The sequence below is a fragment of the Poecilia latipinna genome, unplaced genomic scaffold, assembly GCF_001443285.1.
Source record: "Poecilia latipinna isolate Pla-1442-1.1 unplaced genomic scaffold, P_latipinna-1.0 Scaffold659, whole genome shotgun sequence".
Classification (NCBI taxonomy): Eukaryota; Metazoa; Chordata; class Actinopteri; order Cyprinodontiformes; family Poeciliidae; genus Poecilia; species Poecilia latipinna.
In genome coordinates, this window is record NW_015113275.1 from 182488 (window position 1) to 205737 (window position 23250).

General features: G+C 41.0%; 1 protein-coding gene and 1 long non-coding RNA gene across 5 annotated transcripts in view; one reads left to right on the forward strand and one right to left on the reverse strand.

The window, feature by feature from the left end:
- The window catches only part of LOC106954482 (uncharacterized), a 4157-nt gene extending 3601 nt beyond the window's left edge, over positions 1–556 (forward strand). The window contains exon 2 of the long non-coding RNA XR_001426375.1: positions 151–556. This is a non-coding gene — a long non-coding RNA (uncharacterized LOC106954482). The remainder of the gene's footprint in view (positions 1–150) is intronic.
- Positions 1–22461, reverse strand: part of pxk (PX domain containing serine/threonine kinase) — a 26874-nt gene extending 4413 nt beyond the window's left edge. The window contains exons 1-20 of one of the 4 annotated variants that reach the window (XM_015044004.1): positions 22197–22461; positions 18086–18136; positions 17668–17715; positions 14596–14782; positions 14397–14474; positions 13105–13178; positions 12565–12639; positions 11439–11543; positions 10439–10540; positions 10190–10351; positions 9321–9438; positions 9166–9244; positions 8373–8421; positions 8219–8296; positions 6782–6868; positions 6618–6681; positions 6159–6218; positions 5958–5984; positions 5320–5348; positions 1017–1097 (exon numbers count right to left, since the gene is read on the reverse strand). In XM_015044004.1, coding sequence (XP_014899490.1) covers positions 5332–5348; positions 5958–5984; positions 6159–6218; positions 6618–6681; positions 6782–6868; positions 8219–8296; positions 8373–8421; positions 9166–9244; positions 9321–9438; positions 10190–10351; positions 10439–10540; positions 11439–11543; positions 12565–12639; positions 13105–13178; positions 14397–14474; positions 14596–14782; positions 17668–17715; positions 18086–18136; positions 22197–22301 — 1566 coding nt within the window. In that variant the 5' untranslated portion in view covers positions 22302–22461 and the 3' untranslated portion in view covers positions 1017–1097; positions 5320–5331. Of the gene's footprint in view, positions 1–15; positions 1098–5319; positions 5349–5801; positions 5985–6158; positions 6219–6617; positions 6682–6781; positions 6869–8218; positions 8297–8372; positions 8422–9165; positions 9245–9320; positions 9439–10189; positions 10352–10438; positions 10541–11438; positions 11544–12564; positions 12640–13104; positions 13179–14396; positions 14475–14595; positions 14783–17667; positions 17716–18085; positions 18137–22196 lie in introns of those variants that run through there. The other 3 variants (XM_015044006.1, XM_015044003.1, XM_015044005.1) reach the window with 3 other exon arrangements.
- Between the last annotated feature and the right edge of the window lie 789 nt (positions 22462–23250).

Below are 23250 nucleotides of genomic sequence, written 5' to 3' on the forward strand. Positions count from 1 at the left end.
GAGGGTTAACTACACCTGGCAGACACTGAGGGTTAGCTATGCCTGACAGACACAGCTGAGGGTTAACTATGCCTCACAGACAAAGTAAAGATTAATTATGGCTGACAGATACTGACAAGGGTTAGCTATGCCTGACAGACACTGCTGAAGGTTAACTATGGCTGACAGACACTGATGAGGGTTAACTACGCTTGACAGACATAGCTGAGGGTTAACTACGCCTGACAGACATAGCTGAGGGTTAACTACGCCTGACAGACACTGATGAGGGTTAACTATGCCTGGCAGACACAGCTGAGGGTTAACTTCAGAGCAGATAGGCTGTATGGAGGGAGAATGTTGTGTACGGTTGATTGTTTCCGTCGTTTTAGTCCAGCATCGGCTGGAAGACATCCACATGTCTGAATTTGGACATTCAACACATAAAATATTCACTTTATTTCTCCTAAAGTCACAACTTCATTAATAAATTAATACTATAAGATTGTGGACCTTTTGTTGTAAATTATAGAAAACATTTGGGAGGAATTTACTCCTTTCGGTTTTAATGCGCAAAAAAAAACAAAAAAAAAACAAAAAAAAAACTGAGTGGATTTGAAATGGAGAATCTGCAGATTTCTGGACGTTTTTTTGATCGCTACTTTACTCTGGTTTGCTGAAAGAAAAGTCCCAACAGCATCCAGAGGTCTCGCTGTTTTAAAAACAAAAAAACGCCAAAGATCGACGGCTGCTGGAGATTGTGCAGTTCTGACCCGTTTCCTCGCAGCCACAGACTAAAACTGTTAAAAGGCAGCAGAAGCAGGAAGAGATGAAAGGAACTTGGACTGGTTTTCTCTCTTAGTGATTGTTTTCACATCTCTGGGACGGAGCGAGCACAGTGCGGACGGCCGGTTGCCGCGACAACGCTTCGGGTCAGAACCGCGGCGTGCTGCGGTCCGCGGTGTCGGCCTTCTTCAGCTTGCCTTTGCTGAAGGTCTGGATGGAGCTGAGCAGCGCGGCCCGACCCGGAGGAGGAGGAGGAGAGGAGGAAGAGTCCGGCGCTGTGGGTGGGGGCGGAGCCAGAGGAGGAGCTGGAGGAGGAGGAGGAGGAGTCGACCCTGGAGCGACAGAGAGGAAGGAGCGTTAGAGAGGAGCTGCTGCTGGTTTCACTGGGAGCTGCTGCTGGTTTCACTGGGAGCTGCTGTCACTAAGAGTCTGGTTCTGGATTCGGGTTGCACCAGATGGACCTTTAGGACCTGATGGGACCGGAAACATTTCCTGACTTTAGCTCCTGATCTTCAACCATTTTCTACAGATCTAACTCATTACCTGGTTCTTCTCTACGTTTCCCTTCTGATATTTTCTGCCGGGCCGCCATTAGCCGCACCAACGTTTGGTACCAACATTTGGTGCCTATGCTTGGTACCAGTGTTTGGTGCAAGCAGGTCTTACCAACGCTTAGCACTAGTGCTTGGTGCCAAAGTTTGGTACAAATGTTTGGTGGTGGTGACTGGTACCAACATTTAGAGCCAACAATCGGTGCCGATGATTGGTGCCAATATTTGGTACCGGCAATTGGTGCTAGGGTTCAGCATAAACGTTTGGTGGCAGCGTTTGGTACCATGTTTGATAATGCCATTTGGTGCCTGTATTTGGTTCTGGCAATTGTTTCCAACATCTGGTATCAACATTTGTTGCTTGCGATTTGTGCCAGTGTTCAGTACCAGCTTCTGGTGCCCGAGTTTGGTACCAGCGTTTGGCAACCATATTGTTCTGAGTGGCGCCCAGACAATTTAGCCTGATAGTGAGGTTAATGGAGTATTAATTAAAACAGCCAGCAGTCACTTTGCTGGTGATCCATCTAGGACAGGAAGTAACTATGAAGCTTTGTTTTTATCTTTGTCGCCATTCGAAGGTCTAAAACTAAAGTCTGGACTTTGGATCCCTTCCAGCCGCATGGGAACCAAAGCTTTTAAAACGTCAACACTGAACTGAGGGTAAAAACATCCCTCAGGATTGTAGAGGTGGAGAACCTCATTTAGTTTATGGATGAATAATGAAGAGAAATGGGAACAAGATGCTAAATATCTTATGCATTTTCATTCAGCTACATATTTTTCAGAAAACATACTAGGCCTGTTGCAATAATCAGTAAATCATATGATAAATTAAAACAAGCTCAATATATCATTTGCATGATTCATTGTTGAAAACTGGATGATAAAGTCTCCAGTCTGGTGTTTTGGTCTCAACAAGCTCGTTTTTTAAGGATAATTTTGTTTACAGAGACTCCATAATTAATTTTATTTGTTGTTCTTTTTTTATTTATTCAATTTGGATATTTAAAACATCTTCCAGTTCCGGTGCTGAATGTTCACTAGAATTTAAAGTTTATTGGTCTTTGATAATGTGGTCTTGAATTATCATTATATTACTTGATAATGGTTTCAAATCAACAATGTTATTATTTATCACAATAATAATTTCTGGGACAATTTATCGTCCAGCAAAACATGTTGTTGTGACAGGCTGGCCTATTATCACTCTCTTCTGTTATTTTAGGTTGTGAAATCTAACTTGATGTGACGATATGGAAGAAATCTCTTTGCTAAAATGAAAGCATTTTCTTGATAATTCAAAGTCCAACTGAGGAAGTTTTCCAGGTTGATTTTTTCTGAAAGCAGCTCCCAGAGACCATCAGCAGGACTGAACTCGATCCACCATCAGCTCAGTGCAACATTTAAATCCAGATTTCAATGTTGCCTCAGACTGAACCAGAGAATCGGTCTTCAGTCTGGACACTGTCAAGTTTTCTGAAGCGTCTCTAGGAAGTTTGGACCGCAGGAGCGAACCGGGCTTTTGCTTTAAAGAGCTGCTGCTCTCGCTGTGAGTTTTAGTCGTTTTACGTTCTCACAGCAGGGGAAAAGCCAGCGCCCGAACTCAAAAAAGCAAAACGTGAAGCTAATAGCAGCCAGCGGCTAGCAGGTTTGACATCTCAGTGAAGCTGGCCCTCCACCTTCTTCAAGTCCAACAAAACTGGTGTCAATCAGCTTGACTACCTTTGTGCTGCTTTTGCTTTGAAGATATTAATGAAAGTTTAAAAGTCAAAGGGTCAACCAGTCCCCTGGCATTACCCACATGTAACAAAATTGGTGTCAAATGTTTGCAGAAAAACATTTCTGTGGCACTTTATTTGAAAGGATGTGAAAAAAGACTGAAATGGACAGTCGTAACATGAAGGGGTTTTCATGAATGTTTACGAATGCTGTCATTCTGTAAATAATAACACTTTTAATGCAAAGTCAACGCTGTTAATTATCGGCTGATCGGCCGATGCTTTCATGTGAAGCCGATCTTCTCTTATCTACTTTGGCAAAGGTCTAAAAATCTGCCGGCTCAACTGACGCTTTTAATACAAGTTTTAATGAAACTTTGCATTAAAATGTCGTTATTTACCAATTCACACTTCATGGCAACAGCCACAAACATCCATGAAGACTCCTTCATGTTTATGACTGTGGCATGTCGGTTTCTTGCACACCCCTTTCAAATAAAGTGTTACCAAATTTTCATTTGTGTCGCTATCCTTTTAAAGGTATTAAAAACAAGTTTCCAGAGGTCATCAGAGGTCAACTCCCTAACCCCAGCTCACATCTAAAAATTAAACAAATTTGGTGTCGATCAACTCAGCTATATTTTTATATTGATGATGACCACTGGAAATGTTTATCTTTAATATGATAGCGGCAAAAACAAAAAATTTAGTTGCATAAATGTTTGACACCATTGCTATTATATTTGAAGAAGGTGGAGGCTCCACCTTCAGCCAGCAGATGGGCGGCGCCGGGCCTGGAGAAACTCGTGCTCATCTCTCGGAAAGCAGCAGAAACTTTCTCCAGGACGAATCATCATTAAAAGGATGCCTCAACAAAAAACAAAAACAAAAGATGGGTGCAGCCAGGAACCTCTGAACATCTCCTGAAACACTGTCGAAAGAATGAAACTGAGTTTTTAGATACAACTGACTGTCGCTGCCTTTCACCGAACGTTCAGACGTTCAAGCATCTCTCTAAAAATAACTTTTTAACTTCTAGTTCACATAAAAATACTCTGATCATTAACTGTGGGAACCACTAACTCAAAACGTAGCTGCGCTAACCCCTAAAGTGCAGATCATAAACATTAGTCTGGCTAACGCGCTACAGTAACACGGTATTTAGCGGAAGCTAATGCTAAAGCTCTAATGTCAATTTAAATTATATTTGGCCTTAAAAGACTACGAACCTCCTCAACAATTTGACATATTTACATATTCTACACCACCTGTAGATCCTGTATTTATGTTATTATCTTGTTCTCTACTGTCCATGATTTATTTTGTTCCAGTATGACATAAAGTTATTGGGGGGGTGGAAAGAAAAGTGAGAAGAGGAAACAGAACTGCTTCATAAACGCCTTCAAAATAAGACCGTGAATATGAACCACTGACTACTTGAAGAATCAACAATTCTTCAGCACAGATGTCAAATTTTATTCAGCTGAAAGTTAAAACAGGAGAGTAAATTAGCATTTTAAAGTTTAACTGGAAAAATTAATTTAGGGGAAGCTAACTGCGCTAAACACCTCAAAGTCAGCAAAACGCTAGATGAAAAATGAATGTGCTCACCACTGCTAATTAAAATGCTGCCTAAATGACATCTTTGAGATAAAAATGTTTAAAATGCAGATATCTGGTTTGAAAAAGAACAAACTTGTGTTTTCTGTCATGACTGATGATAAAAAATCATAAACGTTTCTGCTATTAAGGCTTAAAATCAACTTAAGGTCCAAGTATGTAGAGGCTCTGCAGACCTGATTCACACAGTTGCTCAGTTTTATTCTCTCTGACAGTTTAAAGATGTAGAAAACTGCATCCAAAACATATAAAAAAACATCTGAATAAATATTAGTTTCAGCACAAAAAAAAAAAAGAGCGAATGCAAAATAATTCAGAGCTAATAGAGCAAATAAATTGAAGTTCAACAGGTTTCCTAATGGGAAAGGTCTAAAAAAGTTCCTGTGACTCCACACAGACACCCATGCAGAGACGGATCACAATCTGCAACGGGAACAGGAGGAAGGAAGCTGGATGCCATTGGAGATTGTGAGGTTTTTAAAAGCGTACGCCCTGATGGGAGCAATTGCCGCCGAATTGTTGTGTGCACTGTTCGAGCGCAGCCATCATTTTCAACTTCAGGCGCCAACATATTAGATATCTGCTGTTAGATCAGGGCGTACGACGGCTTTAAAAACCGACAGACGTCCATCATCAACAACAACATTTGGTTTATTTTACTTTACCCAAAGACACGGTCAGAATGGAGCATGCTCTATGGTGGAGGAGAGAGAGGGAAAAGATGGCCGTTATCGGGTCATCGGACCAATCAGCATCGAGATTTAACCACCAGGAAGTGGAGGAAGACCTTGCTTCTTTCCAAGCAGCCAGGATTTCTAGAAACATCTCAGTTATTCTCTGGATCCAGCGGCTGGAAAAAAGTATTCACACCTTCGTCTTGTTACAATAAATCAATCGATCGCGTGATAAATTAAAGCGCTCAATAATTTCAATTTCCATTAGCCTGATTTATCGTTCTTCTCTTTTTACCAACAATTGGATGACAAAAGTCTTCAGTGTGATGTTTTGGTGTCAACTAAAACTTTTTTGAAGGACAATTTTGCTTACAGACACTTCATAATTCATTTTATTTGTTGTTTTGTTTATTTATTTTGGATATTTAAAATGTCTTTCAGTGTTAAATATTCCTTAGAATTTAAAGTTTATGTTTAATAGAAAATGGTGCAGGATTCACTCAGGTTAATCCGAGCCATAAAACTCCATCGGTACTGAAGTATTTGGAAAATGTTGCTGGGTGTGAATACTTTTGCAGGACGCCTCATGTTTGGCTGCTTAGAGAGAATGTTCATCTAAAAAAACACACCAGAGGAGGACACCTGCCTGGAGACGTCTTGGTGGGACAGGAGACAGACAGACAAGTCCAGTTAGACTACATAATCACACATGCAGGGTTTCAAAACCGAACACACACATGTTGCTACTGATCTGAGCTGCAGCACAGCCTCCACCAGCGGGGGGCGCTACAGCCTGTCCAACCCTTAAAGAGACAGAAAGACAAGTGTACCTGTAGCGGGAGGAGGGGTGGGGGAAGAAGGACAGGTGGGAGGTGAACTGGCTCCTGAACCTGGAGGAGACAGAATAACACAGCCTGGGGTCATGACCTCTGGCCTCGAACGGGGAGGCAGTTCCTCAGGATACAGACACATTTAATGTTATTGACGTTTCAGTTTCATTTTATGTATACACATATTGTTTTACAAACTCCATGACACCAATTTAGCTCAGTTCCTCTGGTTCTGTATCAGTTTGTCTGCTGCTCATAATTATTTGATGCTGATGTGTTAAAAGACGAAACAAAACCAAAGTAAAATATCATAAGATGATCAACATTCCTCATTTTGACACTGATTTTTGTTGTTCTTATATAAATTTTTTATTCTGGTAATATGACTAGTATTTTTTTGGCTGCTTCATTCCAGTAAATGTTGAGGAGAAGGAAGCGGTGTGTGAGGTCGTGACCTACCAGAGTTGTTGTTGTTTCGGACAGAGACGTCCTCTTCGTTCTCACACGTCGACTGTCTGCATTTCTGCAGGGACAAAAACGGCTTCAGAGACGTTTCTGCCCAGAATCGTCAGATAAACGCTGAACCTGAGCAGCAGGCGCTAAGCAGCTGCTCCGTGTCCGACCTTTCTCGCCAGGATCTTCCTCCTCTTCTTCTCCTCTTCAGAGCCGTAGTGAGACTGAGCTCGGGTCAGCCGCCGGTGCTGATGCAGCTGCAGAAAGACAGAACCACTCGGTCAATCAATCAAGCTACAGCTTTCAGCAACAAAACAGATCAAATTGCTTTACATCATAAAAACACAAAACTACAAAGTCACAGAATTAATGCAAAGTCAGCAACTGAAATATTACATTTTGTCATCGTTACACATCAGATTATTGATTAATGTTTCATTTATTACGTTTCAGAAGCAGCTCTAAACAGCTGGATTTTAGATTTAAAGAAACTCAGTGTTTCGGCTGTGTTGCAGTTTTCTGGAAGTTTGTTCCAGATTTATGATGCATAGAAGCTGAATGCTGCTTCTCCATGTTTGTTTTTGGTTCTGGGGATGCAGAGCAGAACAGGAACCAGAACCAGAACCAGAACATGAGAGATCTGGAAGGTTGATACAACAGCAGCAGATCTTTAATGTACTGTGCTGCGAAGCCATTCAGTGACTTATAAACCAACAACAGGTTTTTAATGTCCATTCTTTGAGCTACAGGGAGCCAGTGAAGGACTTCAGAACTGGGTGATGTGATCCGTCTTCCTGGTTTTGCTCAGAACGCCAGCAGCAGCTGGAGGATTGATTTTTGTAGGCAGAGCTGTTGCAATAATCCAGGGGTCACCAACTCCAGTCCTCCAGGGCTACCGTCCTGCAACTTTTAGATGCGTCTCTGCTCAAACACACCTGGATCAAATAAACTGCTTGTTTCCAGCCTATTGCAGAGAGGAATGAATGCTGGTGAAGAAATTCAGACATTTTGGAGCAGAAGTGAATCTAAAAGTTGCAGGATGGTAGCTCTTGAGGACTGGAGTTGGTGGCCCCTGCAATCGATGCGACTTAAGATAGAAGCATGGATGAGTTCATCCTGGAAATGTTCTGCAGGTGATAGAAGGCTGATTTTGTAACTGTCTTTATGTGATTCTGATGGTTCAGACCCAAATTTTAGCCTGATCTCTAATTTCCAGCTGTTATAACTGCAGCTGTGGGTTGATTCTAGATCGGGGTGGGCACCTCCAGGCCTCGAGGGCCGGTCTCCTACAACTTTTAGATGCGTCTCTACTTTAACACACCTGAGTCAAATAATGAGATCGTTAGCAGGACTCTGGAGAACTTGACTGCACTTTGGAGGTGATTCAGCTGTTGGATTCAAGTGTGTTGAACCAGGGACACCTAAGAGTTGCAGGACACCAGCCCCCCGAGGACCAGGATTGCCCACCCCTGCTCAAGATCATTCCTCTTTAGGTCCAAAGATAACAACTTCAGTTTTGTTTCTGTAATAACTCAGGTTGTCCAGAAAACTGCTAACCACGTCTGCAAAGCGAAAGCTGCGCGGCGACCAAACCCAGCAGAACCCACCATCCTCTGCTCTTCATGCAGCCGCTTCTCCAAACTTCCCTTTGCCGACTTCAGCGCCTCCTTCAGGCGGCTGGGAACCTGACGGAGGACAGACCCGGTCAGGTTTCTGATCATTTCTGAGCTACGATGCTTTTAGCTCTCCTCCCACTCTCACCTTAATCTGTAGTTTTTCTGAATGTTTGAGCTTAACGTCACTGAAGAGCCTGAAAGACACAAAACAAAAGTAAATTGATAACTAATCTTTTAAAAAGCCTGAGCTGCTGATTCCAGTTTTGGCCAATACCTGTTATTTTTTTTTTTTTTTTGCCTGAAATGTTGCTAAATATACCAATAAAGTCCCTGAGTGGCAACAGTGGAACGACCATTTACTGTAAACATGCAGAGAAGACCGGGTCGGCCGGTCTGTCAGTCAAACCTCTCACTGCAGAGGTTGATTTTTAGACCTTTGCTGAGGTACAAAAGGTTGATAAGATCAGCTTCACATTTCAGTATCAGCGGATCACAAATCTCCTAAAATTAAGGAAATTGGTGCTGATAAATCGGTAAATATGAATGACTCTGGTGTCCTCCCTCTCCAGTTTCCTCCATGTCTACTGTCTCTTTAAAAGGGTGGATATTTATGCAAACATTTAACCTATAAACTGTTGGTTAACTTTCTCCTGGGCTTCCTGTGATCCACACCAAACAGCACAGTGACGACTGGCTATCCTTTAACTAGGCCAACTGACTGGTAAGAAGCTTGAAGACTCCTGTCATGCTGATTAGTGGACACAGTTTAGTTTGACAATTTCCTACAGTCAAATTAATCTTTTTATTTTGTCATCTCCTTTATTTTTATTTGACAGGATTCATTTAATTGTCTTCATTTTCCTGTAAGCCTGAACAACTGAGAATGAAACCAAACATTTCTTGTTGCACTTGGATGTCTGCAGCAGATCTGGACTCACGGAGTCTGGATGAGCGCCGGCACCGTCGGCATGCCGCTCTTGCAGGCGTCTGTGGACAGGATGGACTGCAGAACCGACACTGAACACAGACATGGAGTCAGACATGATGTGGAGCTGTTAGGACGTTTGATCCAGGTTAAAGTGGCGATACAGACCGACGGCGGCGTGGGGGGCGGACGGGAACTGGTCCACCGGGACGCTGTCCGGCGGCCGGCCGTACGTCATCTCGTACAGTAAATGCCCGAAGCAGAACACGTCGATGCTTTCTGCAGTCTGAAGGTGGAAACAGAAGGTGGTTTTGTGATCTGATCACAGCTTCATGCCCCCAAAATAAGCTTCAGAAATCTGCTGCTGTTTGTAGTTTTATTTTCGCTTCCTGTAAATAGTCTGTTTTTATTACTCAAATACACAGTTTTCATTGTTTTAATGGTATTTTTAATAACTTCACAATATTTTATGTTGTAATTTAACCTAACACTGCTGCATGTCATCCTAATTCTCTAATTATTATGTTTTTTATTTTTGTGTAAATCTATATCAGTCTTTCTCAAACTGTGGTCTGCAGGTGCTGCATGTTATTTGCAGTGAAGTGAGCTCAAAGTGCGACACGGACAGTTGGCTGCCCAGAGAACTGTGATTAAAAATAATAAGTGGCTAAAGAACGGGTCACTCAAAAAAAAAAAAAAAGAGTTAAACATAACGGTGGAAAGAAAACAACGGCAGGAATATTTGGAGGAATTCATGTCTGCAGGAATATTTTTCATTTTCTGAGTGAGTTGCAAAACTTTTGTTGTTTTCAGGACACTAGCAGGCTATCGACACGCAGATCTAGGTCTGCCTGGCTGCACTGCTGCGGCTGTGCTCAGTGCGATATGATGGTGAGCTGTGAGCAGGGCTGCGGCCCGCGCTGACTAACTGCATCTCAATGCCAAAAGTAAACAGAACGTTTAACGGGAACAGAAGTGGCCCACGGACGGAGCCTTGAGGGACCCCACAGGTGAGTGTGAAGGTCATTCTCACGTACATTGATCTTCCTCAGCTGCGTGAAGGCTGGCCTCAGGACAGAGGGAACTCCCAGCATGCCGTTCTCCACATCCACCAGCCGACACACGCCGTCGTCCACCATGACGTTGGAGGCGTGCAGATGGCCGAAGAACAGGCCGCTGTCGTGGAGCAGCTTCAGGCTCTGAACACAAACAGACAGACAGACAGACACATGGCTGCAGTGGCGGGCCGGCGTTTCGGGTCGGATGCATGCAGGCGTCATGTTTACCTCCAGGATCTGACGGCCGAACAGCTTGATCTGCTCCAGCTCCAGGCCCTGGCTCTTCTTGGGGTTGCAGTACTTCTTCAGGTGACTCTCTCTGGGTTTCACCTGGACACATCCAGATGTAGAGGAAGACTTATTTCAGGTTCATGTGGAGAGAAAACATCTGGATCACATCCATCTCTAACGCTTCAACCAGCCAGGATCCTATTCTACTCTGGGAGTCCGTCCTGAAAGCCACACAGTTGCTCCACAGGAAGCTCTAAAAGTGTCCGCAGTAGTTCCAGAAACCTGCCTTGTTTCATACCGAGCAGCGGACGAGGCGTTAAATTCTACCAGAAAATAACGGAGGAGAGGAAAACAGAAAAATCTAACTGTATTTTCATCTTATAACCTGTTCTTTATTTGGATTTAGCAGTTTGTTTTCATCAATATGGAACTGGAGATCGCTTCCAAAGCAGGAAGTGGACTACAGAGCAGGGAATTCTGGGTAAATGCAACCAAAACAAAAACGCTAGAGGGAGAAATGAGAGAAATGAACAGTACAACTTGAACAGGTTCAGATTGAACAGGTTCAGATTCGCATTGAACAGATTCACGTTGAACAGGTTCAGATTGAACAGGTTCATATTCACATTGAACAGATTCATGTTGAACAGGTTCAGATTCACATTGAACAGATTCATGTTGAACAGGTTCAGATTCACGTTGAACAGGTGCAGATTGAACAGGTTCAATAGGCAGTTTGGCCTCCAGAGTCCAGGCCCGAACCCCCAAAGAGTCACTGGAGGGTCTGGACCTTAAAGGTCCAACTTTCTCCACAGCAACCTGGAGAAACCGTAAACCGACTCTGGGTGGAAATAAATGTTTCGACGTTACAGAAATGTTTCGAACTGATCCAACAGAGAAAGTGTGTTTGAAAAAGCAGCTAAAGGAGGTCCGGCCAAATGTCAGAGAGGTACCGGTTCTGTTTCAGAGGCGGCGCATGCAGCTGGAGGCCCGTTACCTTGCAGATCTGGTCCCTGAGGGAGCCTCTTTCACTGAAGGGCCGGATGAGCAGAGCCGAAGACTCGCTGGTGCTGGAGAACAGCAGCGGACTCAGATACGCCGTCTGGAAAAGAACCGACCATGATTACCGTCTGGGCTGCTCAGAGTCACGGCCTTACCCAGAACCAACAGGACCAGAACCAGGAGGATGGAGGTCCAGACTGAAGTCTACACTGTCAGTGATCATATGGGTCATCTGCCGGTTCTGGTTCTGGTCCACTGGGTTCATGGAGATCCTGGTTTCATTTTCCACCAGGACTTGGTACTGACCCACATCAACCATTAAACGTTTGTGCTGCCATCATTTTAAAGATGTTAATAAATGTTTCCAGAGGTCATGAAAGGTCAACCAGCCCCTCTTCATCTTCAGACCAGAGAAAATTTGTGTCAATAAACTCAGCTATGCCTGTGGAAAAAACATTTTTGTTTCTGCTGCTTTTGCTTTGAAGACATTAATGAAAGCTTAAAGGTCAAAGGGTCAACCAGACCCCCAACAGAACCCAAATTAAACGAAACGTTTGACGGAATTGGTGTCAAAACTTTGCAAACGTTTGACACTAATTTCGTTTGAAAAACAAAATTGAACAAACAAAATCAGCACCAACAACAATTTTTGCTGCAGTTGATGGACCAAACTTTTGTTTTTGAAGAGGGTAGGGGGTTGACCTTTCATGACCTCTGGAAACATTTATTAATACCTTTAAACTGAAAAGAAAAAATTTGTTGCACAAACATTTGACACCAATTTTGTTAGATTTGAAGAACATGGGGGTTAACTACACTCCAAACAGAAATCGGGTCAGGATGAGTTCTGACCCGATTCGCTGCTGTGCTTATTAGCAGGACTCTGATGACTCTGCAGTTTCTGTGCTTACAGACGCAGTAAAAAAAAAGCAAAAGTAGGGAAACACTTCTCGCACCGCGGCTCATTCATCGACCCATTCTGTCAGAGGAAACGTCAGAAACAGTCGCAACGCAGCAGTTTTCACCATTTCCACATCAAATCCCTGATAACAGGAACTGGAGAACTGCAGAGTGAAAACAACTGAACAATGTCGAAGCAGATCAGAGAGCAGGGAGCTTACAGACGGGTTGGAGAGCAGCTTCAGGGCCGACTGCAGGTCTTTGTCTGAGAGGAACTTATCAGGACCCAGATCCACCTGCAGGCACAAAAACAGGAGGTCAAACAGAAAACCTGCTGCTGTTCCTCTGGTCATTGATTTAAGGGATTAACTTGTCACTTTGTCCGGTTTCAGAAAGAACACAGGATAAAGCTGAACTGCGTTTGTAGGATTTAAGTCAAGAATGGACAGAAACATCAGACCCAACCAGTCAGGAACCAGGAACGGAGCCGGTTCTGTCTGATTCACCCTGAACTAATCGGTACAGCGACTTTCAGCCAAGACAGAAGGAGGAAATCATCCAGTTAAAGGAAAAATGAGAGATTTTAAAGTTTCATAGAAGGTTTTACAGCGTTTGAGGGACAAATAAAAACAGGGATCAGCCTGATTGAATCCTGCTGCTGTTCGAAGCAACGCTCTACTGAGCCACATGCTTCAGGAGTCCTCCTTTGTCGCAGGTCAGAGTTCAAAGGGAACACCCGAAGAGTCGGGCGTCCTGCTTACCCAGCTCAGCAGGAAGCGCTCTTTGGGCTGCTCCTTATTTTTGACCAGGAAATATTTCTTCCTTATTCTCCATCCTGAAAAATTACAAAACAGATTTTAAAATCTTCCAGAATTAATTCAGTGTATTTAGTTAATATACCACCAACATTTGACCAAAAAAAGCAGATAATTAATTTTAAAACGCAGTTTTCCATGATTAAAGGCATTTTGAGTCACATTGGCTAAATCAGGAAGCAAAGGATGACGATGTGGCCCCTGTAATGGCACGAGTTCAGAAGATCGAATCTGTCGCTCTTCTGTAAAATTAACAACTACAATTTCCCAAAAATACAAAGTCGCTCATCTGTTCCTCTGCACTGTTTTTATTTTTCATATGTAAAATAGTCTGTTGTCTTTATAACGCACATAACATTGTTTTAAAATAAGGTCATCCTACTTAAATAAGGTCATCCTACTTGCACCCGAGTAAGACGTTTCTAATAACTGCACAGTATTTTTATGTTGTTTTTGTCTCCTTGTTGTAAAGTAAATAATTCTTAATGCTTTTTAATACATTTTTATTTATTTAACATGTTTTAATTTTTGTGTGCAGCTGTTACAGCTGAATTTCCCCAGGGTGGGAGAACAAAGGACATATTTTTATTCTCTAAACAGTTTCTGAACTCTAATCGGAGTGCTTGTGTCAGCGCCAGAGTTCATCAATCAAAATAAGAGAACATGGTTTCCAACGTTTTCCAGTTTCTCTGTGCTTTCTCTTATAGATGAGGTGATCATTTTAAATACAGCTGGACGATTTGGCTGAAAAACTTGTCATGATCTAAGAATTTAACATCAGTCGATATCGATGATTATTGATTACGTTTTTTTTATTTTAAATATTTGAAATGCTGCCAAACTGATGGCGTGACATTTCCCATTTTAGCCACAGTTTTCACTTCACAATGTTTATTTTTAAGCAATTTGAAGCAACAGACTCCAAATCTGAAACTGCTGATGCATAATTTACTCAACAGGTTGTTGCTAGGTAACCAAAGAGTGAGTGAGTTGCTCGGTAACCAAAGAGTGAGTGAGTTGCTAGGTAACCAAAGAGGGAGAGAGTTAGTAGATTCCACTAGCTTTGCTTAGCTGAACAGCTACAATGTTTATCAGGAGGACAGAAAACAGGATCCTCTCTGGTTTGTCTTGTATAATAATTTCACTTTTAGCTGGCATAAAACTCATGACACCAATGCACTTCCTGGCGTGAGAGGTCAGAGTGCAGCAGCAGTTAGCGCCATCAAAGCGATGCTTACCCATGTCTTTGAGGGGCTCCTGGACCTCCCACTTTGGGTCTGACCTGAAGAACATGGAGACTTGCTGCAGAGCAATTTCTAAGAGGCAGAAAGAGACAGACTGCATCAGCTAGAGTCTACATTCACTTCAGGATGGGATTAAATATCTGAGGAAATTCAGTAGCTCCTTAACCCCAGAAAACAGCAACCAGAAGTTAACCTGTGTAGTTGGCAGAGTAGTTGTTGGGGTCGAGGAACTTCTTGACAAACAGGGAAGTGCAGATCAGGGGATGCTGGGTAATGGAGTCCAGGTAGGCCTGCAGTCCCCTCTGCCGCTCTGCTATGAACTCTCTGTCCATGTTTCCGATCAGCTTCTTTGGAGGAAGCGGCAGACTGATTCCACACACCTGAAAGCAGGAAGTCATTCAGATCTGGAAACAAACACCCAGAGGTTTTCCTTCTTCCACAAGCTTTTTACTGAGATTTAAAGCTGCAGTATTTAACTTTTCTAAAAAAAAAATGTTTTTAACATATCGGTTAAAACTGTCACCATGTTGTGACTTGCTATGAGACAATCTGTGAAAATATAGATCTCCTCAATCTTCTCCCTGAGCTGATATGCCCATCTGAAGAAATTCAGGTCTTTGACCAAAATCAACCAATCAGAGCCAGGAGGCGGGTCTTAGCGCTGTCAATCAACTCATGAACACACTAAAGGTGGAGAAACAACTTATAGTCAAAGGAAAACCGTTTATCTGCCATCATTGGTGGCTATGCTAACTTAGCATAGCCTGAGCTATTTAGCATAGTGACAGTTTCAACAAATATGTAAAAGAATATATATTTTATAGAAATTACATCCTGCAGCTTGAACAAACACAGATCCCAAGACAAGCCGGTGCCACTCGGTGCTGGATGAAGACACCAGTTCAAAGTTAGGGCGATAACTCAGAACAGGAAATGAGCAGAAACACTGCCAGCTTCCTGTGATTGTGACCAAAAGACGGGACAAAGGTGGAGAGAAATGCTACAGAACTGGTCCAGTCCGAGTGTCTTACAGGACCCAGTTCCAGTTCATCCCCAGGTCTCTGTGTGTCTGGTTTTACTCCAACAAATAAGGGTTAAAAATCAGATAACTTAGACTTTGAAGTCTGTAGATTCAAAATATCCCTTTAGTATAAAATAATATGCCTGACGTAAGCAGACCGGGCCAGATACCAGGGTACGACTCGGTTCTACTAAGGTTTGGCTGCAAACCGTTACACTCAAACCTTTCCTGCATTTACAAGTCAGTAAGAAATATCTCTAATTTCAAACAAACACCGCTTATATAAAAAAAAATGTAAATACAGTAACCAGATTATAGGGCTGAACAATATGGCTGAAAAACATATCAGTCGATATCGATAATTATTTATCTTTTTTGTTTCAAATTTCTGACATTTTGCCAAACTGGAAGTATTTCAGTTTGGTTAGACATGACCTTTTCTCATTAATCCACAGTTTTTATTTCACACAGTTGTTTACTTTTAAGCAGCTAAGAGGCACGGTGGCAAAACCTGAAACTGCTGCTGCGCCGTTACTCAATAGGCTGTTGCTAGGTAACCAAAAAGCTAGTTGATCCCACCAACGTAGCTTAGCTACCCAGGAGAGGTTTAGCGGCTAAAGTTTTTCTTCTGCCTACATCTCCCAGAATGCTGTGCGGTTCTGGATCAGAGTTCAGTGAACATATTGAATATTCTATCAGATGTGTCATCTATTGATATTCATCACACATCTATTGCAATATCTATTATTGATTTATTGTTCAGCTCCAGATTAATAAATATTATTTTAGCAGCAGCAGCACTTAATAGGGAGCAGATATAAGTTTATACTCTTTTCTTCTCCTTTTCATTCATCATTTCTTATAGTTATATGAACTATTTATATTTATCTTTAAGTGAATGAATTTAAAAAATGACATGAACGCTTTTCTGGTTGAAATAAAAGCAGTAAGATAAGATTAGCTTTATTTGTTTACCTTACGTCACAAAAAAGGAAGCAAAATGAAAGATTATTTTATATACCAATAAGTTCACTAAATAAAGCAGGTTTATACTTACCTACCCTTTCATAGACAGCAGTCTACACAAATGAAAGATATCTAAACACATCACATATATACATCTACAAACCAGCATAAGATTTTATAATTTTACAATTTAAGGCTCTTAAAAAAACTCACCAAAAAGCACATAATTTGAGATTATTAAATGTATTCCCTAGTTTCACACCAATAAGTGAAGCATCTAGATTTCATTGTAATTTTCTGGTTCTGCACTTTGATTAAAAACATAATCTCAGAGCTAATATTTACCGGTTGGTGATTCTGCATATTCCTGAGCCGCAGCACAAATCAATCAACTTTAAAAAAATATGTCAAAGTTCAGATTTGGACGGATAAAACAGCAGAACTCAGACTCTGTTTAGCAGGATCAAGCAGGGGGTCCGAATGTCGCAATCAGCCGTCTATCAGCGACGCAGATTAGCCAAGACGAAGCTGTGGGAAAACCCAGACCAACGGACCTGGGAAGTTGCAGCTCAGGTTACTGCATGCTGTTCTTCTTCTTCCACGCGGCCATTTTACCACAAAACACTTCCTAGTGATTCATCAGGATTCGTTATTACACTGAGTCCTTGAAAACACACATTATGTTCAAATCAGGGTTAAAATAGTTTTGGGTTTGTTATTATAGTTTAGTTTCACTTTTTGTTTGTCTAATTTAGTTAGTTTTAGTCAGATTTTAGAGTGTGTTTGCTAGTTTTTATTAGTTAAATATTGTTTAGTTTTAGTTTAGATTTTATTGGTTATAGTAGTAGTTTTAGTTTTTCATACTTTGGTTAAGTTTTAGGTACATAATTTAAAAAGGTGTAAGTATTGTATTGTGACTATGTCTACATTGTTTGGGTGATAAATACTCAACAAAATAAACCATTTTGAAAAAAACAATTCTTAAACTATTATTGAACAACAAACTGACTTGGGTGGTTTTTGCTGTGGCCATTTTGGGGATTATCGCCAAGAGGAGAATGGAGAGCTAGCTCCAGCTAGTTAGCATAGCCTGAACTAGCCTGGGCTGGTTAGCATAGCTGTCATGACATGACAGTTCAATCACTATACAAAAAATATATTTCTTTATAAAAGTTACATATAGCAGCTTTAACCCAACAAACAGAATTAGAAACTCATAGCAGTTTATTAATGTTTCATCGCTAATGTAGCGTTTGTTTCTGTTAGCATGAAACTCACCATCAGGCTGCTGTTCAGGATGTCAAAGTCGCTGTAGCGGCGAATAACCTACAGAAAACACATTCTGTCAGCTTCAACTGACTTTTTCTCATCCCTTTCTTTTCTTAAAAATAAATTACAAATGACAGAAAATATTTTTCTGTTTCCATCATAACCTCAGAGACTCAACCTGAATTTAAAGGCTGTACATATGGACAAGCTGTGAAACAAGATGGCTGCCTTGGCATAACTCTAAACCACAGTGGTTGGAAAAAAATCCAGATTTTCCAAAAATGAACAAGAAATTTTAATAATCAATAAAATCAATTGTTTTAAGTACAAAACATTAACCTCTGTTTGGTCAAACAAACCTTGAAAAATAGATACTTTAATTATTAAAATATTTCCAGACAACCATGGCTATATCTGGTGTGTTTACCTGCCAGCTGTTGTCTGAAGACACGCCCCTCTGGACTCTGATGATGTACTCCTGAGAGACAAAGAAGACGTCAGGATTTCCTTTATTCAGTTCCAGTTCAACGTGCTAGCATCTTCCACTAGTTTAAAGTATTTATAATGAGCTGCTGTGATTGGTTGAACATAAACATTTAAACGTCATGACAAACAGAAAATATTTGGCATGTTTTATCATCCTTCATCATTTCAGAGGCAAAAAACATTTCATGAAAATATAATCAAATGAAAAAGCTTTCAGAGAAAGTACACCTTATAAATTAAAAACTATTTTACTCGTTATAAAAGTTGTAAATATGTGTAGTTGGGAGGAAATAGAAAAAAGGTAAAATAAAGAAATGCATCAAAACCTAAATTAGGTTATACTAATTCAGCTATGAGAGGAATAATCATAGCTGCGGTTATTCCTATTGCAATTTTTTTCCTTCCACGAATATGAAACATCAAAATATTTCAATTTCCTGAGAAGCTGAATTTTTGTTTTCATTCTCTTTAAGCCAGAATCATCAAAGTTATGAGAAATATTTCACTCTGTGTTACTAGAGAATATATGAGTTTCACTTGCTAAAAATGAATAAATATTTAACGTTTTAACTATGCGAAGGCATCTAATCTCAAAATATTAGTTAAATCAAGAATATGGTTTAGTTGATTTCGTTCATAATGACATTATTCTATCTTTTTTTATGTTAATCAATATTTATTATAAATTCACAACCTTTTAATAGTTTTTCAGGATTTGGTTCAACTTTAAATCTGCTGCTGGCTAGACTGTTTCAGACTTTAAGGCAATGATAACTCATTCCTAACGGTTGAACTGAATTTTGAATTGATTAATTTATTTCAAACTTTCCATCAAGAGAAAAATCGAAACAAAATAAATCTACATTTTCCTAAGTTTAATTGCAGCACCCTATTACCAACCTACATACACAATTAAAAGCAAATGCACCACTTATTTGGTTACTGTGTGACCGAAAGGGGGGATGAAAAAGTTGAACTCATTTAATCATAATAGTTTACAACATAATAATATTCTGATTTCTTGTTTCCCTTTACATTAAAAGTACTTCCTATGTAAACAGTACATGGGGAACATAGCTGGAAGCAGCTGCTCTGAGGCTCAACAGTCAGGCTTCTGTCGTAATGTTCTGGTCATTAGAATTACAGTAAAAGCGCTGACATCACTTCCTGTGAAGCTGCAGATTTACTGGAACAGACGAGCAGAACAGCACTGAGGTCGCCGCTGATTGGAAACCAGTTTAATGTTGGCTTCTACTGCTAGTTGAAGGACAATTTATCAATTTATCATGTCCACCAACCCAGCAGCTTTTACGTTTGGTACCTCCAGGCTCATCAGTAAAAAGGTTTCACATCAAGTCTAAGTCCATCCCCAGAGTCAGAATCTGTGCTGAACCAGTTGTCCTCCATCAGGGCCTCAGATAACAGCTTCATCCAGCCAACTTCATTTAAAAACACCAGTACAAACCAGTACTAACTGGTTTGATAACAAACCAACATTCTTATTGAAAAACCTGGTTCAACAGTTGAATGGCTTCCTAACAATGACCAGCTGCTTTTTGTCATTCTGTTGGACCTCAGCGCAGTTTTTACACTGCTGGTCATGACTGAAACAACTGGAGAGCTGAGGAGGACTCTCCGGTTCACAACTCAGTTGGTTCCAGTCTGACATAAAGAACAGGGATTTCTTTGTTTGTTTACTTTGTTTCAATGAGTAAATTTTCACTGATGCAGAGAGTAATCACATACGAGGTACCACAAGGTCCTATCCTAGGAACTTGCTATTTAATATCTATATTTTCCCACTAGCTCAGATTATAACAGGAAATAAGATTAATTACTATAACTGATGATATACAGCTCTACATTATGATGTCACCATGTGACTCAGAACCATCCGATCACTGAATACATGCTTAGATCAGATAAAAACAGATAAACTTTCTCCACCTGAACAGAAAGAAACAGAACTGAAGTTATTATCTTTGGACTAAAAGAGGAGTGATATAGAGTCAATGCACAGCTTCAGTTATTACAGCAGGAAACTAGAGACAGTTATAAAGTTGGCCTTCTACCTCCTGAAGAACATTTACAAGATTAAAGGACTAATGTTTCAGCAAGATCTAGAGAAACTCATCCACATATTAACCTTTAGTCGTATTTATTACTGCAGTAGTGTCTTCACATGACTGAATAAAAAAGTCCTCCAGCTGCAGCTGATCCAGAACGCTGCTGCTGGCGTTCTGACTAAAACCAGGAAGGTCGAGCACATCACCCAGTTCTAAAGTCCTTCCACTGAGAGAAGAGACTTTAAATACTGTTGGTAGTTTACAAATCATTGAACGGCTCAGCACCACAATACATTAAAGATCTGCCTTATTACCCTTCCAGATCTCTCAGGTCTTCTGGTTCTGCTCTGCATCCCCAGAACCAGAACCATACCTGGAGAAGCAGCATTCAGCTTCTATCCACCACAAACATGGAACAAACTTCTAGAAAACTGCAAAACAGCTGAAACATTGACTTCCTTTAAATCACAACTAAAAACCCAGCTGCTTAGAACTGCTTCCTAAACATTTTAAATTAAACCTTAATCAATATATTTGATGTGAAACTGTGTGTTCTATAACTTAGATTTTTTTTTGTATTTTTATGATGTAAAGCACTTTGAACTGCCTTGTTGCTGTAATGTGCTGTACAAATAAACTTGATTGATTGATTGATTGATTAAACATTGATTAAGAACAACAGAGAAATAATTCAACATTTAGTGCTGGTCCATCGCCACACTTCCATATGGAGTGGATTTCCACTCCTTTTCTCTCCTAGATAAGCTACTCCCTAAAGAGGGCACTCTTCTGTGACGTCATTTCCTTTCCCTTATGTGTGTAAGTATGTGCGTGCATGTACACGAGTGTGTATGCATGTGAGCATGCAGCAGCTAGGAGAGATGCTGGTGGATCATTTCCAAATTAAACGTGTTTTATTGTGTGTTGCTGAAGTAGTCTGGTGTTTTACTGAACAGAGCTGAACATTCAGTGTCAGGGTAAACCTTTAATGCTGACAGCATCTGCAGAGAACCGGCGGAAACAGAGCCACCCCAAGGCACATGAGCCCCCACACAACCCCCAAGAGAACCAAATTAGAATTATGCTTTTTTTAAAATAACACTGAGTAATACAAAACTAAATGCTACTACACAATATTTTTTATACATTTTTATAGTCGGTACACAAATAATAGGCTAAACTCTTATTGTTGTTGGCTGATATCTGTGTTGGAGAAATATAAGATATTAAACTTCTTAACTTGTTTACTGTAAATTCAGTGTTTTTCTGTAAATGTTACGTTCCAATAGTTAAAATAAAACGACACACTTAAATATCACCCTGCATCTCAAAATCCAATTTTTATTTATTTTTTTGTTGCTAAATGGGCCCTCAAATGAAAATATGCATCGGGCCCCAAAAAGGCTTTGACCGGGTCTGGATGGAAATTAAAGACAGGAATAGTCTCTGCAGATTTCACTGGTAGAAAGGTCCAGTAACGATGATCATACCGAGGAGAGAGCAGAGGTTCTGATTCTTTTATGGAGGGCTGGCCTGACATCGGCATGCTGAGCCAACTCAGCTGATCCCCGCCAGAGTGTCAACAACGCACAGCACCTTAGGCCTATTATCGGACACGGGGTCCCGTCCTGTTTCGTTCTCCTTCATCTCCAGAGCAAATCAGCAGGTAAGTATCTAGGAAGTTGCCCAGTCAGACCGTCCGAAAATAGAGTCCAAGAGTATATCTGGTGGTTCTAATGAAGTTCTGACGACTGTAATTACGCTTTAAAGTTGTAAACTGGGTTTTTACAGCTGCGTTTAATCTTGAGGTCAGTTTGAGATCAAATCGCTCGGTTACAGACACACAGTGGAGTCCGATAGTTGACCCAGCAACCACTCCTCTCTTGAGAAGTTCTTCAGATTTGTAGAAACACAGAAGCGGGGCCCCAGATGCGTCTCTGACCGACGCCAAACGCTGCTGGCGGGCCAGTCCAGGTAAGCACTCACCGTGTGGGACTGAAGGTTCTGGCTGGCTTCGATCAACGCCGTCAGTGGCAACGTGTCGTCCAGCAACACCCTGCCGGGGGTCGGGGACTTCTCCAGGAGAGACATCCCGGATGGATAACAGTGGAAGCGGGAACCAAAGCGTTTGTCTGTCGGTGACACCGAGGCGGAACTCCGCTGTGCGCCGGAGGAGTTCCAACAGCCAGCTATCAGTTAGCCAAACTGTTAGCCACTAGAAGTCAATGCTGTGGCACAGCGACAGCACCACCTGTTGGTCTGGAGGAAAAGTATCAATAACAGTCTTCTTTTTCCTCCTTCTCCTTCAGATTTATTGGCGATTGGCAAAAAAAACGTTAAGTGTGCATTACTGCCACCAACCGGTAAGGAGTGTGGACAGCATGACAAGAAAAAAACCCTTTTATGTCCTAATAAACAACTTGAACTGCTTCAAAAAATCAAATATAGCCTGCTATCCTCTGCTTCCTGAATCTTTTGCAATAAATCAACAATGTCAAATTTCATTTTCATATTACTAGGGTTCGTAATTAATTTTTTTCTCTGAATCCGGTAATTCCTACAATACAAAATAGCATGCTCTATTGTCTTGTCTTCCACATAATCACATTGCCCTGTGTGATGTTTCCCTATCAAAATTAATGAACTACTGAGTCCAGTATGTCCAATTTTGTAGGTGAAAATAATGATCTTTTATCTCCTGTTTATTTTTGTTCTCATTTCCACAATTCTCTTTTGGATTTTATAAAACCACCGTCCTTTCGTTTCTTCTACCCATAACATTTTCATTTTTTGTTTAATTATACCCTTTATTTCTGTTATAATAAAACTAACGATATCTATCCATCGCAGACTGGTACTCTCTGTAGCCATCGTATCTGCCGTTTCATAGCCCTTAACCCCTTGATGTGCTGCGTGGTGCAATTAATGCTGAAGTCAGCGCTTCATCTCCCTTACTGGCCAATTCAAATCTAAGGTGTTACGAACATCAACACATATAAAAGGCCAAAAAATTAAATATTATGCATGTTGATTTTGAAAA